This window comes from Miniopterus natalensis, chromosome 19 (assembly GCF_054644295.1).
Source record: "Miniopterus natalensis isolate mMinNat1 chromosome 19, mMinNat1.hap1, whole genome shotgun sequence".
Lineage (NCBI taxonomy): Eukaryota > Metazoa > Chordata > Mammalia > Chiroptera > Miniopteridae > Miniopterus > Miniopterus natalensis.
This window is the reverse complement of record NC_142099.1, coordinates 1,556,340-1,573,874: the sequence shown is the minus strand read 5'-3', so window position 1 is coordinate 1,573,874 and position 17,535 is coordinate 1,556,340. Positions and strand designations below refer to the sequence as shown.

The 17,535-nt window shown below is 48.1% G+C and overlaps 1 protein-coding gene across 1 annotated transcript in view; it reads left to right on the top strand.

The window, feature by feature from the left end:
• DPYD (dihydropyrimidine dehydrogenase) overlaps positions 1-17,535 on the top strand; it is a 319,890-nt gene that overhangs the window by 169,512 nt on the left and 132,843 nt on the right. Inside the window, exon 13 of the mRNA XM_087827593.1 lies at positions 5,836-6,051. Within this exon, the coding sequence (XP_087683719.1) occupies positions 5,836-6,051 (216 nt within the window). The remainder of the gene's footprint in view (positions 1-5,835; positions 6,052-17,535) is intronic.

Below are 17,535 nucleotides of genomic sequence, written 5' to 3'. Positions count from 1 at the left end.
TTTAAGCAGCATCGTTTTCTCTGCCCTCAGGGCTTTAGTAAAGCTGAGTCTTGCACAAGTTGTGAGGGATCAGACTGAAAGCATCCGGGCGCGGGAAGCGCACCCGAAGCCCAAGCCTGGCTTTTGCGCAGTTCCTCCCTCGCCGGTTCTGCATTCGGACCTTTGGGGGGTCATGTGTCCCTCTGGTCTTCTCACCCCCGGCTGTGACATGGCACCGAGTGGAGCTCCCAGCGCAAGGCCTGAAACACCTTTCACATCCCAGGGGCCTCATCCTGACCCCCACAACCCCCCTTCACATCAGGTCTTTTTATTATTGATCTGAGAGCGAGAGGAAAGGGGGGAGAGAAACACTGTTTTTTTGCTCCACCTGTTTCTGCATCACTGGCTGATTCTTGTAGGCGCCCTGACCGGGGATCGAACCCACAACCTTGGTGCATCGGGACAACGCTCTAACCAACCGAGCCACCTGGCCGGGGCCACATTAGGTGTTTTAAAGATGAGATGAGACCAGTGAGGTTTAAAGAGGCCTAACTGACCGGTTTAGGGCCACAAGGTGCCCTCTGGGCAACCACACGGTTTTCTGACTTCTCTCCGAAACACGGGGGTTCATAGGTCAGCACAGACGCAGGTGCCGCCTGGTAGGTTGTTGACTTACAACGTTAAACGTTTTCTTCCAAGGCTTAATGTTTGGCACGGCTGCTGTCACCTTTCTGAAATGTCAGCCTCTTTTGTTCCCTTCGCCGCTCTCACCTGGGTCACTCCGCCTCCTTTGTGCCCCGTGGAGCCCGGCCAGCCGTGGGCACCACCCCGTGCGGGTCACTGGGCTCCTCTCTGGTCGGTGACATCTTGTCTCCAAGTGTCACCGCCTTTGCCCCCGGGCCTGCGAATACTGTCATTGTTACCTTCCTGACTGACACTTCAGAGAATTTGTCCACACGTTGTGTATTATCTCGGGGACCTGTGGCTGACGCACAGGCTTTTCTTAAGGCCGCCTCATTGCTGTGTCCCTTAGAGCCCGTCGGCCGTATGCAACGAAGCCCTGGCGGCGGGCTCGGCGCCGTGTTCTTGCGGGATGGTGCGCCCGTTAGCAGAGGGTGAAGGGAACCAGTGTTGCTGCGGAGGCTCGGCGGATGGGTTGGAGCATTCATTTCAAAGCTATAAAGAGAGAATACTCTGTTCGTGGGTCAATACTCCAGTCACCTCCTCCTGGAACCTGCTCAGATGTTATTTCATTAAAGAAGTTTCCACGGGTCCCGAATGGAAACCTGCCCCAGCCCCAGCCCCAGCCCCATGACTCCCAAACCCACACACCCCTCATTCCGTTTCTGAGCAGAACCCACTTAAAGACGAGAGAGAGAGAGGAGAGCTTGCTCTGGGGTTTTCTCAGGGCACTAACCCCATCCCGAGTGCCTCACCCCCATGACTTCATCCACCCCTCAGGAACCCCCAAAAGCCCAGTCTCCAGCTCTCACCAGTTTGGGGGTTAGGCCGCAACCGGTGAGGTTGGGGGCAAATGCTGTTCAGTCCACAGCAGCTGCTACGAGAGCCAGGCCTTGGCCGTGGAGTGAAGTTTACCCAGAAACAGGGATATTGAAGAGCATGGCAGGTGGCGACAGTGCCAGTACCAATGCCCAGGGAAGGTGGCCTGGGACTGGCAGGCGTGTCTACCTGGAGGGGGCCGTCGGGAAGTTCCGAGGGGCAGGACCGGACCGCGTAGGGTCTGTGGGCAGCAGCCGGGAGTCTGCATGTTCACCAAATGCAGTGAGAAACTAAGGGAAAGCTTTCAGCAGTCGGGTTGTGTTTTGGGGAGTGAAGGGTGGGTTCCAACAGGCAGGACGGAAAATGGGGAAGCGATAGGAAGGAGCCGCAGGGAGAGCGAAGGGCACCTACCTGTGGGGAGGGTGGGAGGGCGCGGATTCGTGGATTTGGGGGACAGCCCTCAGAAGAGATGGGGAATGAGAGAGGAGGTGCGGAGATGCTACAGAGTTGGGTCATAAGGTAAATAAATGGGGGAGACCCCAGCAGGTGAGGTTTCATCAGGGCTGATAGCCGGGGGGAGGTAGAGTTTAGATGGAGAAGAGATGCCCATGATTTGTGTGAATATCGCTTAATTCTGCATCTTTATTCGGTGCTCAGGTTACAAATATCTTATTAAGAGCAAAGTGAATATATCCTTTATAAAGTCAATAAAATGGGGTCATTATTTTTAAGAAACATTTCTGTAGCTTCATGTCCTTTCTAAGGTTTTCATTACAAAGACTAATCTCTCAGAATGGAGGAACAGAATCTGATTTTATGTTATAATTATAATCGCCCTACCTAGGCCTTTCCTTGGAAGCCTCTAATCCAAATTAATTTCTCCTTTGCAAGTTTTTTTTTTTTTTCTCTCACTTCAATAGATATTTCTTCAAAGGGCAGAGTAACTGAGCTGGAGTTAATTAATGCATTAATCCAGCCTACAAATTAATCTGGCCGTAAGTAGCTGCACAATGCCATTTATTCTTTGCCGTAGAATAGCCCGAGAATGGGTGCTTCTAGAGCAGCTGTACCCCAAGATAGGGGCCATTGTGGTTACATCACAAAGAAATAGAAATAAGATGAAGCCCTGAAGGCTGCTCGATGGTCTCAGGTCGGATGGAACGCGGTGATGGTGATTTTCTCTTTTTCAATCAAATATACCAATGGCCTTGCTTTTAACAGTGCTTAAAAAAAAAAAGTTATTCTAGTCAAGGAAATTAGGGGAGAATGCGATTGGAATATATAATTGTGATGTGACTTGCTTTTCCCCAATAGCAAAACCATTACACATGCAAGTTTCCCTGTGGTTCCGGGGCCCAGCCAGGTATCACGGAGGGAACCTGGGATGGAGAGTAGCAATGTAATAATGTAATAACGGGCCGTCCAAGTTTAAGATTCTATTTGTTTTTACTTCCATTCTCAAGTGAAAGGAAGTATGGTTGATTTTCTTACGAATACCTGAATGGCATGTATATTCTTTATTTTTCATAATAGATTTTTCCGTGTGTGTACGTGGGGGGGGGTTATCAGTCGAACCATCATGAATAGTTTTCTGGTCAGTTTCCATTGTGAGGACGAGAACCCTTTAGAGACAGATGCTCCTGGACGGAGCGGCAGAGCCACGGAGCAGCCGGCGTGAGCGTGAGTCGGGCCTCGCGCTGTTGCTCTCTGGACAAGCTGCTTTCTTTCAGCCTCCCTTCCCGCATCTTCTGCGGGAAATCATGCCTCCTCTGAAGAGCTGTGATTAAGGAGCGAGTGCAGAACACTTATCGCCGGGCCTAAGTATTATTTGCAAATGGACAAGTATGCTGTTGATTTTGAGGAAGCCGTAAGCGGCCTGTTTTTACAGCGGGGCCTTGACATTTGGACAGTGTGCTGACGGTCCTCGGAATTAATACCTTATACGCAGATCAAGGTCCCCCTACCCATGAGCACTTTTTAGAGTGTTCGTCGGCTGGCCGTAATACTTTGTTTTTTTTGAAAGAGCCCTGTAGGCACTTACTGGGATAAGGTGGCCCCCGGGACGCCTCGGTTGAGAATTAGGAATGAAGAGCAGGCACCTGCTAACCCGGTGACGCTCAGCCCAGGTGCACTTTGCAAACACCTGGCAAGATTTTTTAAAAAAAAATCGTTACTGCTGAGTCCTACCCTGAGCCATTCTGATGCAATTAGTATGGCGTCTGTCCTGCCAGGACATCAATGATTTTAAAATTCTGCCAGTGTTTTTAATAATAACTGGGCGAGGCCTGTAAATTATCAGCCATTCTGGATAAAGGAGCAGAGGAAGGAGGTCCACTGGCAGAGACAGGAGAGTAAACCAGCAGCTTGTGCGGGAGGAGAGGGGGAGACAGATCACGTGGCTCTTCCTGGGGACCCCCGCCCTCCCTGGAGGCCCCCCTGCACTCCTCCCTGACCCTCGCGAGGTAATTCTGTGCCTCGTAGTCACCCTCTGATGCTGGTTTCGTTTCTTGCAACCAGAAATCCATTCTAAGCTGGAAGTTAAACATTTTGGAGGGCAGAGAATGCTTGAGTTTTAGTAGAATCTGGCAAAATTGTGAGGTGCGTGGGTTTTTACGTGGCTTTACGGGGGTGAATTATAGGCTGCGTCTGTTTGCATAGTAACCGCCCTGCCCAGAGCAGCACTTACCATCCCCACTAGGTGGCTCTTTTGAGAGCCTTTGCTAACCCAAGTCTTGGAGGTAAGAGCCGCACGTTGCTCCCCGTTGGAATCGCAGGACAGAATGGACTGTTACGTCCCGATACAGCCGGTGATTGTTTCACTAAACTGACTGTCATCTTACTAGAGACTGAAGTAAACAGAGGCTAAGTGCCCCAGGTCACTAGTCCCGTGCATTCAACAAATAATTTGCATGAACATGGACAGCAGTGAGGTGATCGCTGGGCGTGGGGGGCCGAGGGGGTGGAAGGTAAGGGGGGTCAGTGGCGGTGGACACACAATACAGTGAGCAGATGATGTGCTGTGGAATTGTGCCCCCGAAACCTGTACAATTTTGTTAACCAGGGTCACCCCAATAAATTCAATAAAGAGTAGGAAAAAAATATTTTGAGTGTCTTTATGCCAAGTGTTATCCTAGATGCCAGAACCCTGTTAGGTAGGAGACGCACACGCCACACGAGGGCAGACAAGGGCCGTGTGGTGAGCGAACACTTAGCTTGTGGGTGGCCGGGGGCTTCCCGGCGGAGGTGACCGCGGGACTGACGCTGGAAGGATGGGTGGGGTGTTCGAAGCGCCAAAGCCAGGCAGAAACGAACGTTGCAGGGAAAAGTCAAAATGCAGAGACGTTTTGTTTGAGAAGTTATACGTGGTTTACTAGACTGACGTGAGATGTTGCGAGTGGAAGCAGATGAGACCAGAAAGTGTGTGACCGGGAGGAGCCCCGATCCCAACTGGGATCCTGTGAACTAAGGAGCTCCCGTGGGAGGGAGAGGAGAGACGGGGGGACAGACACGCCTGACAGGCCAAGTCCCCATGAGATCTTCGGGAATCCCCCAGCGGTCAGAAAGGGGAGTCATGCTCAGCAAGCACCTACTATGCGTCGGCACCGTGCACTGTGTATAAACGTCTCTGTTAGATCTTCCCCGTGGTGCCAGGTGCCTTAGTACAATGTTCCTTCAACAATGGGAACGTCACACTTTGATGGTAACTGTTCAGAACCTGTTTGGTTTCTGAAAAGAGAAGCCCCGTCACGCACGTGAGGACATTGTCCATTGTCTAAGCTGAAAGTCCCCTGAGCCCTGAGCTTGTCATTGTCCAGTGTCCCCATGAGGTAGGACGTCAGGCACCCAGTGTTCCCCTCTGCTGTGCTGGCCACGTGCAGGAGAGGGGACCGGGGCCTGCCAGGTGGCTTCCTTGTTCATAAGCAGCAGTGAGATGGCTGGAAATGGCATTTGGCCTCCTACCTGCCGTTGCCTGTCTCTCTAAGCAGCAATGACAGGCTCACAAATTAGGTTTAAAAAAATTAGGTTTAGGCCGGGCTGATGGGACCAGGGAGACAAATTCTGAAATTACCCCCTTTCGTGCTTGCATCTCAGGATGTTTTACGTAGTTTTTGCTAGTTTGTTGCATTTGTTGTGTTACTGCTGATACTCTCGACAACGCCTTTGCAACGAGAAAAGATGCTGCTCCCTGGGTTGGGTCCCCTGCGAATGACTGGGCTCCTTGCCGATGTTCATTGTCTTAAGCAGGCCCCTGTAAACTCCACGAATTCACATGCTGGGGCGCCGTGGTGTTTGTGAGGGTGAGGTGGGGGGTCAGCCGTGGCACCAGACCAACCCCCGCCTGCTCGTGTTTTGCAGTCACAGTGCGGAGCCACCGTCCCCGCCACACCCGCGTTGCCACTCTTCCACACGCCCGTGGACCTGGTGGACATCAGCGTGGAGATGGCTGGGCTGAAGTTCGCCAACCCCTTTGGCCTTGCTAGTGCCACGCCAGCCACGAGTTCCACGATGATCCGGAGGGCGTTTGAGGCCGGCTGGGGTTTCGCCGTGACCAAAACTTTCTCTCTGGATAAGGTAAGAAAGTATTTTCAAAGCCATGTTTACGTGTCTCTCGGGTATTTCAATTAGGGTATAAATATTATAATGGAAAAGTTTTCTGGCCAAGCAATAATAGTTACGAAACTATCAGGCAAGACCTAGTATTAGTAAATATTAGTCTTTACTTTCCTTCTATCCCTTCTGTCCCAGGAAAGCGGGGCAGGTGGGGGGCATGTGTTTCTCATTTTGTTTAGTCTAGACTAGGAAGCATCGAAAATATAAATAGCACAAAAGTGGCTGTTTATATAATCATTTAATAATCATAGTCGCATGAGTTGTTGAGTCTGCAGCATTAATTGTTCTGTAATTTCTGGGGGTGTGAATGGGGACATGCACCTCCACTCGAAGTTAGGGAGACAGTGGGGTTGGTTTGCAGTCGTCCTAATTCACGTCGGAAGGAGTCTCGGTGTAACTCATTTGTGCTGGTCATAAATAAGATTTTTCTTGAATTTTTAAATGCAGAAGCTTTTCCCCCAAAATACATATGCTTGAGTTTAATTTGACATTATGGTTGACTTCCTGCCCACACAGGCAGTGGACACACTTAGTAGAAAATAAACGACGTATTCCAGTTGAGATTGATTTTTTAAAGTACACAAGCTTATGAATGTGTGTTGTTCGAGTAGGTTGATCATGCAGCAGAGGGTTGCATCCTTACAAGGTTTTGAATTAGAAAAGAGCAGCAGAATTTAACATCCCTTAAACCTTTATTGATGAAATTTTAAATGAGAAACCTATTGATGTATTTAGTGCTGACTGGTAGTTAGTAATAATTAATGTATAAGAATGTGCGAATCTAGTGACTAGGAAAAGATTACCGTTATTTAAATCGGCCCTATCCTCAGGCAAAGAAGATAATAGAGAACGAATATGCCCCATTAAACACACTCTCCCTCCGCTGCCTTTTCCTCGGAAGGCTCGGTAGCTGGCGCTGTTTGGGCTGGAACGTGACGGCCGTCTGCCCCGGGCAGCTTCACAAGGTGCGATGAGCAGGTGTGGGCAGGAAAAGCCAGAGAACCCTCAAAAGTTAGGAAAACCAGCGTAGGAAAAACATACTTTGTAAATATATAATAGCTAGAGGAAGATTCTTTTTAAAAAAAATTGGCCAATATTTCGAAATCTCTGGTGAAGCAATGTGTAAAAATACAGACCACACTGAATTCAGCTGCAGAATATTGCTAACTGATTGTTTGCAACCTTGCAAGATATTGATACTATGTTTGTGGAATATTGATACTATGTTTGCAGGATATTGATACTATGTTGTGGAATATTGATACTATGTTTGTCTTTGTTGCAACTGAGTCTGTGATCGTATTTAATGACTACATTAGTTTTAGTATTTTAAAATTGTTATATGTGAACAAAAATAGGTTGCTAATCAGATACTCTTGAAGAATTGTAGCCAAAACAAACAACAAAACAGTGTTTGTTTTGAATTTGCTGCTTCCTTTGCCTGCAAAAATTGAATTCTAATTAATCAGAGACATCTGTCTTTGCTCTGTCGGTGACCTGCATTGATTCGGGACGCTGGCTCCTTCCGTAGCCCAGGAGCAGTTCCCTTCATTAGGATCAGCAGCAGACACGAATATGGGAGCGAACTTCCTTCTCGCCGTCTAATTTGAGTTTAATCTCTCAATTCAGGATCTGTGGAGCCGGTCAGGAGAATGCGGGGCAAATGGAAATTAAATTTGGCACAGAAATCATCGGGATGGGGGTAGGAAGCTCTCTCTTACTTTCACAGGAGGGGAAACAAACTATTTGTGCAAAGGCTATTTTGAAGGTATTTGTGAGGATTGTAGTGACCAAAATAATGATGCCACCTTGGGGTTCTGTGATGCCAGTCTCAAAAGCAGTCATTTTCCATACGTGATTTTGCAAAGTAGCCTGTTTGCTTCATAGAGATCGGTTGTTTTTTTGGCTTATCTTGCCCCTAACTAGTCATTCTACCTGCTGTGAACATGTAACTGTGCTTCTTCATTGATAAAATGCTGCAGTGGACGACCCAGTCCTATAAACACCTGCTTCCCCACAGCCTCTCACTAAAGCCCTCCGTTCAGATAGCACATGGGCTGCGCCTCTGAGAGACACCGCACACAGCCATCTCCATGAGCCTCACTGCGATTTATTATGCCAACTCCAGAATCCGCTCCAAGAGCATTAACCTTCAGAATCTTGACATTTAAAGTCAGGATGCTCTTAATATGACAAAGGTTATTCTATGGTGTTTTGTTATCGCATGAAATATTAATATTTCACAATACAGTTTTGATGAAGCATCATTTGCGGAGCCTGCATATGATAAAGAAATTAAATGCCTACCAGGGGAGATCAGTAGAAATTAGAGCCTGGGCTCAACAGCTGCTGGAAACTGTGTTATCCTTTCAGGGGCAGGGCGGGGGGAGGCTCCCTTGTTGTTCTCTGAGATTGACGGCTGAATACAGCACTCGTTCCTACAGCAAATGTGTTCAGGTTGACTTTGTTTCCCTTTTGCCCTATTTTTAGGGGAGTTCGGAACAGGCTGTTGGTTTCCATGCTATACATTTTTTTATACCCTTGATGTTTGTTGATGCCGGATGGAGGTCTGATAGGCCACGGCCACAGTAGACCTTTGCTTTCCAGTTATTTAAATGCCAGTGGACACCTCAGAGCACAGAAATATTATTACTCCTCACGGCGCAGTCTGAATAAAAGCCTCGTGTGCTTCCTTTAGGGAGGCAAATGATCAGACTCTTAATGTCAGATGTAAAAAGATCTGTGTTTGCTTTGTGTTAAATAACATCAGAGACGGTTTTCATTAACTGTAGTCTTCCCTGCCAAGTCACTCATTCCTAGAACGCCCCAAAATACCAATGCTGCTTTTCCTCGGATCCAGCTTATGCTCAGAATGATGATATTTCAAGTGCCGTTATAAAAGTATTTAAATATAATTGCAGATTATTTTTTATATAAATATATATTGAGTTTGAGTTTAAATTTTAAAAGGATGGGAGAGAAAATCAATCTGCCAAGCTCAATTTAAGCTAAACTCTCCTGACAAACCAGAGAAATGCTCAGCGTAGCTGGGAATATCAGAAATTGTTTAGTGATCGCACAAATAACCTCCTTACCTGTGTCACATTGCTCTAATAGGAAATCAAAACATTTGTTTCTGTTAATTACATCGTAACTTTTTTCTCATCTGAGGTAGCTACATTATGTATTATATACTGCAGACACATCATTTCTGACTGCGAGTTCCATGTACCTCAGTCACTACACAGGTAAACTCGAGCCGTTTATCTCTCTCCTAACCCAAATTCAAGCCTAAGTGAAAGTTCATTCCATTCATAAGCTGTATCTAGATATTAGAGTAAACTTGGGATTGATTTTTAGTAAGAAAATGCCTCGAATGCATATATGTCGCTGTAATAATGTCAGATGATTAGGTAAATAAGTGTACACTTGATCAGTCTCTCTCAGTGTAAAATACTGAAAACTAAGCACTGAGAAATATTGAAGGGTCTTTATGATTTCTCTGGACTCACCGTATTGATTGTGGCTGTTTCCATCATCCAGTCCAACCTTATACCATCCACGCTTAGTGTGTAGGGAGAGTTTGATAAATGCTTCAGAAATATGTGTTGTATAAACGAATGAATAAATGAATAAATAGGTTTCTGGCAACGGCATATTGAAAGGTTTTATCAGCTGTGTGAATGGACAGTTAACACATGAAACATTGATCGTTCTGAGTATTGATCTCAGAGAAGAGGCCAATTTAAAGGTTCATATCCTGTGCTGCTTTCTAGAGTGTATGTTTACATGTCTAAAAATGAGAACATCAGTGGAATCTAAATGTGTGGATTGTATGTGAAGATGTACGTTGTTGAGTGGCCTTAAAAATGCAGAGATTTTGTTTTGAGAAAACAATAAGTATTGCACCGTTTTAGGAAGGGACATGAATATTATGTGGCCCAACTATCCAAGGTCCTTTGTCAGTAGCCCTGAGAGAAGAAACAGAACCTGCTCGTGGATGCTTCTCGTGACACAGAAAATCCCAGGTCCTTAGGTGGTGCAGCCTGGCTATGGGATGATCTTTCAGAAACACCTGCCTTTTATTGTCCACAAATTAATTTCCATCCGTGCTTTATAGATCTGCCCGTGGAGGCATCATGGCATAAATTACTCTAACTTATTAACGTAGATGAATTGTTGATTTTAAAATTGGTGCTCTTGTTTTCCCAACTAAATAAATACACTAAGGAAAGGCTAACACGTGTGGAGAGGCCGTGCAGTCTGGGGAAAGAAACCTGAGCTGGAGAACCCTGGTGTCCACCCAAAACCGCTTCTGAATCACCCTCTGAACTCGGGTGATGCTGCAGGCTTTGTTGTAATTATTATTATTACACACGTTTCTACCACTTACTGAGTCCTTAGAATGTGTGGACATTGCCAACGCTTTTTATTAGTTATTCATGGAATCCTCACAACATCCTTGTTATAAAATAGGTAGTAATTTTTTTCAGATGATATAATGGGCTGAGGAAGTTCAATAAATTGCCCGGGACTGAGAGCAACAATTACTTATTGGCTCACAGTCGTGTACATGGGTAATCTGGCTGAGCTCGTCGGGACAGTCCTGTTTTCCATGGTGTCTGCTCGGCTTCCTCATGCTGTGCAGTCAGTTGCGGGGGTGCCTGGAACTGGCAGGGTGGCCCCCCCCGCGTGCCGGGGCCCTCAGGAGGAGTTGCCGTAATTGCTGAAACGGCTGAGCCCCTCCGTCCCTTCACAGTCTCACCCTGAAGGGGAGTAGCTTGTGCTTGTTCACAGGTGGCAGTGTCCCAAGAGGGTGAGGAGGAAGCTGCAGGGCCTGTTGGGAAAAAGGCTCAGAAGTCACCCACTGGCACTTCCACCAGACTCACCTGGTCAAAGCAAATTACAAGATAGAATATACGTGCTTTGTTTAAGGAGGTGCAGACCCTCTGCCTGTTGACTGATGGGAAAAGCAGCCAAATCTTATCACGAAGGAGCAGGCCTATGGCCTGAAAGAGTTATTGCCATCATCTCTGTAAACAGCACTAACTCGCCCTCTGGCCGCAGTAATTCACATCCTTCCACATGCAAAATGCAGCATTTCTTATCTACCCCTTTCCAAGACACCCAGCCTGTCATTCAGTCCTGCATCGGGCTCAGCATCAGCGATCTTGTGACCTCTGTCCGCTCCCAGTGCATAAAAGCTACTTGGGCTCAGCTCCTCTTGACCCAGGATTCTGTGGAGTAGGAAGACACGTTGTCCACTCCCTGTAGACCCAACATAAAGCGATGTGGCCAATAAACCACTGCGGAGACTCTCGCTCAGAAACAGGAGATACGCAAGGGACGTGGCGACCCACGTGCCCATAGCAGTTTTGAAATTCAGTCAGGCTCATGTTTTCAGGGCCACTTACTCCAGGGGCAGGGTGCGCTCCTCAGTTAGGATCTAGTTTCATTTCCTCGTGGTGGTTCCCTAATCCTTCGCTCCTGTCCACAATCAGCTCTGGGCCCTTGATTCTGTCCTCTGAGTTTTGTTTTATTTTGTTTGTTCAGAAATGGCTGGTGACGGCCCACGTTGGCAGCAGTGTTTTCAGCCTGTTCCTGCTTGTGGAAAGTTAAGAACTCTCATTCCTCTCTTTAGTTTGATTGCCCCTTTTAGTCCCAGCTCCCAGTGATGCCATCATAAAAAAAAATTATTGTATCTATTGACTCCGTGCCCTGGAGTCACATCCATAATTATTTTCTTTTGAGACAGACGTCTCTCCATGTTGAACGTGTCTTGCTGCTGTGGTCCAGTGTCCTCGAGATTTTTAGAATCAATACTATCCACTTAAGAGAACCTACTAGGACCTGCTTCAAGTCTCTAAAGTCTTTGCAAAGTGTCTTACAGCAACACTCGTGATGTGCTCTTTACCCCGAGGTAATTTCTTACTTTGAAAATCATTTTCCTTCTAGACGAGACAAACTATTCAAAATTGGTTATTTCTCAACCCAGGCTGTCTTGGGCCCCTTTGCTTTGCTCTAAGTTGAATTTGCTTAAAAAACTATGTCCTTAATTAGCTCTGTCCGCGCTCTCCCAGCATCTTATACTCAGGCAGAAACACTCCACTGATGCTGTTAGCATCCTGTCTGGAGGTTTCTCCAGCCAGACCCACGAATTCATCGTGCATGTTTTCTACCTTCCGAACCATCACCAGCAGTGCTCTCACCGGTGGCTCTGTCACTGACTGAGACAGGCCAGTCTTTCCCAGTCCCCAAAGCAGTTTTCATGCCGCATGTGAAGCCTCCACCAGCAGTTTGCTTGTGGTTCTTCCAGGCTTTACAGCCTCCTCTCACTTTTTCCGTAGAGGCCTCTGCCGGCCTCTCAATCTGAAAGCTAGTGTGGCACGTTTCACATTTTGTTATTCTAGCCAACATCTCTGTAGCATGTATCTGTCGCTGCATGTCAGGCCACCCCACAATCTAGTGGCTTAAAACACCCTGTCATCTGCTCTGGGTTCTGGAGTTCGGCGATCTGGTCGGGACTCGGCCGGGAGGCCCGCTCTGTGTTCTGGTAGCTGTTCTCACTTGTGCTTTGGCCGTCAGTGGACAGGCGCCTGGAGCTGGGGGCTGGGCTGGGCCTGGCTCTCCACATGGTCTCATCTTCTAGGAGACGGTGCTGGGCTAGTTCCCAGGGTGACAGCAGGGTTTTTGTTTTTGTTTTTTAAATTATTAACTTTATTAAACCTTGGCTCTTCTTTTTTTTAATATGTTTTTATTGATTCTAGAGAGAGGATGGGAGAGGGAGAGAGAGAGAGAAACATCCATGATGAGAGAGTCATGCATCGGCTGCCTCCTGCAGGCCCCCTGCTGGGGATCAAGCCTGCAACCCGGGCTTGTGCCCCGAAGGGAATCGAACCAGCAACCTCCAGGTTCCTGGATTGAACCTCAACCACTGAGCCACACAGTCCAGGCGTGGCAGTGTTTTTAAAGGGCGAGAGGGGAAATTGCAAGGCTGAGGCTCAGAGTTTGCACGACATAATTTCCACAGGATTCGGTTGCCGGGGACAAGTCATGAGGCCAGACCAGGACCCTGGAGCCGCAAGTAGCTCTTCTCTTCCAAAGGCAGGCAGCTCCTCCGTCTCGCAGGCCGCTGGGCTAGTGTTTGCTCTGCCTGGAGAGCTCCGGCCTCGGGCTTAGTACGGCGGCTCCTGCTTCTCACGCAGTTGTCCCATCCCAGCGCCCTCCTCCGAGAAGCCTCTGCTGACCACTCGCACTGGGCCTCTCTGGCCACGTTTCCCTGGCGGTTTGTTCCGTAGCTGCAGGGATCACCACGTGAAATTACTATGCCCGCGGCCACTTCTTTGTCGACTTGCTTATCCGCTGCCTCAGCCGTGAGAAGTACGCCCCGTGAGGAGAGGGTGTTGCCTTGCTTGCTTGCGGCCGCAAGCCCGGTGCCAAGAGCCACGTGGGGCAGACGGGAAGGGTCCGCACCTCGTTAGATGGATACAGGTAACCACAGGGCTCTGATCTGAACCACAATTCCACATGACAGCTCTTCAGTTATGGGAAGCAGCTCTCATGTCCTGTCATTGGCAGGCTTTTCCTTTTTATTTTTTTCTAAATAGCTCTGTTTTCCTTCCCAGAACAAGATTTGCAGACTCTTTACCATGTAGGTTGTCTATTCTCCGAGGTGGATTTCAGGAAACTGGTTTCAGTCCCCATTATCTTAGCTGAGGGGAAGTTGCCTACATTGGCACAAATCACTAGCATCCCTCAACCAGGTAAGAACCAGGAGTAACCCTGTCAGACTGTAAATGCTGAAAGTAATAGTTAGACTTGTTAGGAAGCATTTCACAAATACGTTACATAATCACGGTTTAGAGCCTGGTGGAGTCTGTTTGGATTACAGCACAGAAAAATCACAATTACTTTTGCAATTCGTTTCAGAAATAAAGATCTGGATATATATTTTTTTAAGATTAAATGAAACATTTCGTTTGCCATTGAGTTTCTGCATTACCTTGTTACAAAAGTCTATGAAACAAAAAATAAGCAATAGTCCAGTGTGTTATACTCCCTGCTATAGTTCTAGTTTCGAATTTGGTCCATCATTAATTTCTATTTATTGTGTGGTGTTATCTCCTGATGTATACCAGTGCGTAAAACTAAGGAGTTATAATTATTTAAACATGGCCAGTGTAAACATCTCACCTGGGAGATGCTGAAATCCTAAAACTATAGTAATTTCCGTGCAGGAATAGTTTGATTTTCACCTGGTGAGGTGCTTTAGTTGTGGTTTAGATTTATTTTACTGAAACTTGTAAAATGGCCCCGGCATCCAATGATACGGGATGGGCTTACCTGAGGCGACAGTTGACGTGCGGGAGCGCCGTGGGAGGTGCCGTCCGAGCGTTCACTTCAAGACTGTGTAGCCGTCTCTTCTGTGAAGTAATCTCGTCCCTCCAGCAACAGAACTGTGTGTGTTACACGCCCGTGTGTGTGTGTGTGTGTGTGTGCACACTTGCAGTACTGAAGCTAAATCTTGGAAGTTAGAATGTAACAAAAAATGCACCCAACCGCTCCCAAAGCTCTAAGCTAATTGCCGTTTGTAACCACGCCATGGGTCCCAGACTTCATCAGATCAGTAGGAGATGCAGTTATGTCTCCAAACACAGGTTAATGCCCCTATTTCTAGCATGAAGTATCAACCCTTTCATTGTAGCCAAATATATTTTTAACCAGGTACATTATTAAAGCTACTTAAATTGCTCTCATTTTTTTTTTTCTTTTCACCTTTTATTTCACATTTTGGGCTAGTTGAAGCAGGCCGATCAATTTTCCAATATATTTATGTCTTTGCTTCTCTTCTGTTCCAGGCTGTGATTTCCCACTTGTTAATTAGGTAATCATTTTGGTAGAGCGGACAAGGAGAGACTCAGATAGACTTTTTAGTAACATAATTTGACGTGTACAGTTTGATCTGGGTTAGCTGGTGGGAGAACCTACCTTGTAATGGAAAATACCTCTTACTCAGTTCTTGTTTTGTTTGTTTCCTAAGCAATTGGTGTCAAGGTTAATGGAAAATTCTCATATTTACGGCTAAAGGAAATTTCCTTAAAGGATAGTCCTGCTGTTTAAAAATCTCATTCCACCGTTATCCTGTCTCACATAATTCTTTTGCAGATTTTAAATTTAACCAGCTAAAAATACCCACATCCTGAGTCTGTTTGGATGGCACAGTCTTCCGTTGAAATGAACATGGCTTGAATTCCAGGATACCCCCTTGCCTTTGTAGTTTCTTCACTGATTTTTAACAAGGTTGTAATCAGTACTATGTGGGGATAGTCTTACCCTCCTTTAAAAACTTTAAATATAAAACCCAGTGATTACCTCTCTGTCAGATTTTTGTTGAAGACAAACTTACACTTTGTTGCGAGACATTTAAAGTTGCAATTCTCCCTTTTCTTGTGACTTGCACTGGCTACCTGGCCAGGGGCCGCTGTGTCTGAAGTTAGGGGTGAGCCGATGCTCAGGGCAGTGGCTGGTTTTGTAGAGAAATCTTCAGCCAAACTGCCTCTTCCTGCACCGGTTACCTTGACCCGCCCGACCTCCCCGTTTGTGCCTCCGCTTGAACTCGGCCACTGCCCTCTGCATCCCGCTCTGCTGACTTGTTTGGACATTTCCACAATATCCCATATGGTTGGAACAACGCATCATTACTGCTCTGCCAGATCCTCCCTCGATTCAAGGTAAAATTTATCTGAAAATGTCATCACGTCGTGTCATTGACCAGGCCCGCTGTATCCTGAGAGCTCTTCCTAGCATCGTATATATATGATATTTGCTCTGGAAAAGCTTAAGGTCTAGTTCAAGTTCAGAAAGCACTTACGCCGAAAGACGGGGAGTGACTGAATGGTGACACAAGGCAGCAGGATTCTGAGATTAAGCGTGTTACTGAAGGAGCAGTGTTTTCCTCCGTTTTTAAAGAGCGATGACTGGTTGGAGCTGAGTCTCCGTTCGGGCCAGAAGGGGGGCACGCGGAGGCCCACGTCGGGGCGCGCCCAGCACGTCCGGGCCGGCAGCTGAGTGTGAGGTTGGTGTCTGCGGAGGCCGGGGAGGCCTCGGGCTGGGAATTTGAGTTGCATCTGGGGCCCGCGAGCCTGCCGTGGAAAGTGGGGAATTACGTACCCGGTGGGGAGCCCGCTGACCCGTGGGAGGCCCACTCCCGGAGTCGGCGATGACGGCCCTTCCCCCGCAGCCTCTCTTGGGGTTCAGCGAGGCTGCCCCCCGCTGTGGTTGCGCCCCCTGCGCCCAGCCTCACCCTCCTCGTTTTGACGACTTCTCCTCCTATTCAAACATGAAAAGGCCGGTGACGATCCAAGTCCTCCTGGCTCTGTGGGCCAGCGGTTACCTTCTCTTTACCTCTGAGCTGTTGGCAGGACGGAGGCAGGGGGGACCTTGGAAACTCAGGGGTTTAATTCCCCACAAATAGCACTTTCCAGGACCCCTCGTCCTCCCGTGGGGGCTCCGGAAACTTATTCCAGCTGCACCCCAAAAACTCCACTTCCAGCAGCAACAGGTGGGGACCCCGCAGAGGTCTCCCCCACCGACAGCAGGTCTGCACAGCTCTCAGGCGTGACCGCGGCTGCTAGAGGCACAGGCGGTCGGGGAGCAGGGCTCCCCGCGCAGCCCGCCGAGCGTTGCGCGTTCAGACACGGAGTAAAACAGGAGCTGGGTGTGTAGCCGTTTCTTGGAGCAGGTGCCTAAAGCATCGTCATTCAGCGTTGGGCCACCGGTGTCGATAAAAGGCGCGTCCGTGAGCAGCTCGGTGGCTGGCCCGGCCGGTACTGACTCCCTCTCCCGTGGCAGCCACGCCCCTCCTCTGTGTCCGGCGCCCGTGGCGCCAGGTCGCAGCGCGAGGAGCTCGGGCGCTGTGGTGTGCCGGAATGTGGCTGTCACAGCAGTCAGTGAGATCTGAGAGGTGTTGACTAATTGCCTGCTAATTACACAGTAAATTGTCTAATTAGGCTGATGGTTAATTAGGGTGGCTTGCACAGCAGTCTCGTGGAATGTGCGTCTGACGTCTGGGAAGCAGCTTGTGTAATTGGCAGGCTGGTTGGTGAGCTTGGCAGAGACAAGCCAGGAGGCTCCCGGCCGCGGGTGACAGAGCAAGGCCTGCATGGGGACGAAAGGGCTGTCATCCTTATACCGAAGGTTTTGTTTCAGTTTTGCCGCCGTGCTGAGGGGAGCGATTGAGAAATTACATCTGAAGCCCAAGTTACCTGAGAAAAGGAGACTTGAGAATGGGCCTCCGCGTGTAAACTGGGCGGCTGGCCTGCCGTGTATCAGCTCGGAGACACAGTATCTATCCCATTGTGCTATTAGACACATTGTGTCTCGGAGACACAGTATCTATCACATTGCGCTCATAGACACATTGTGTCTTCTAGGCCCTTCTTTTAG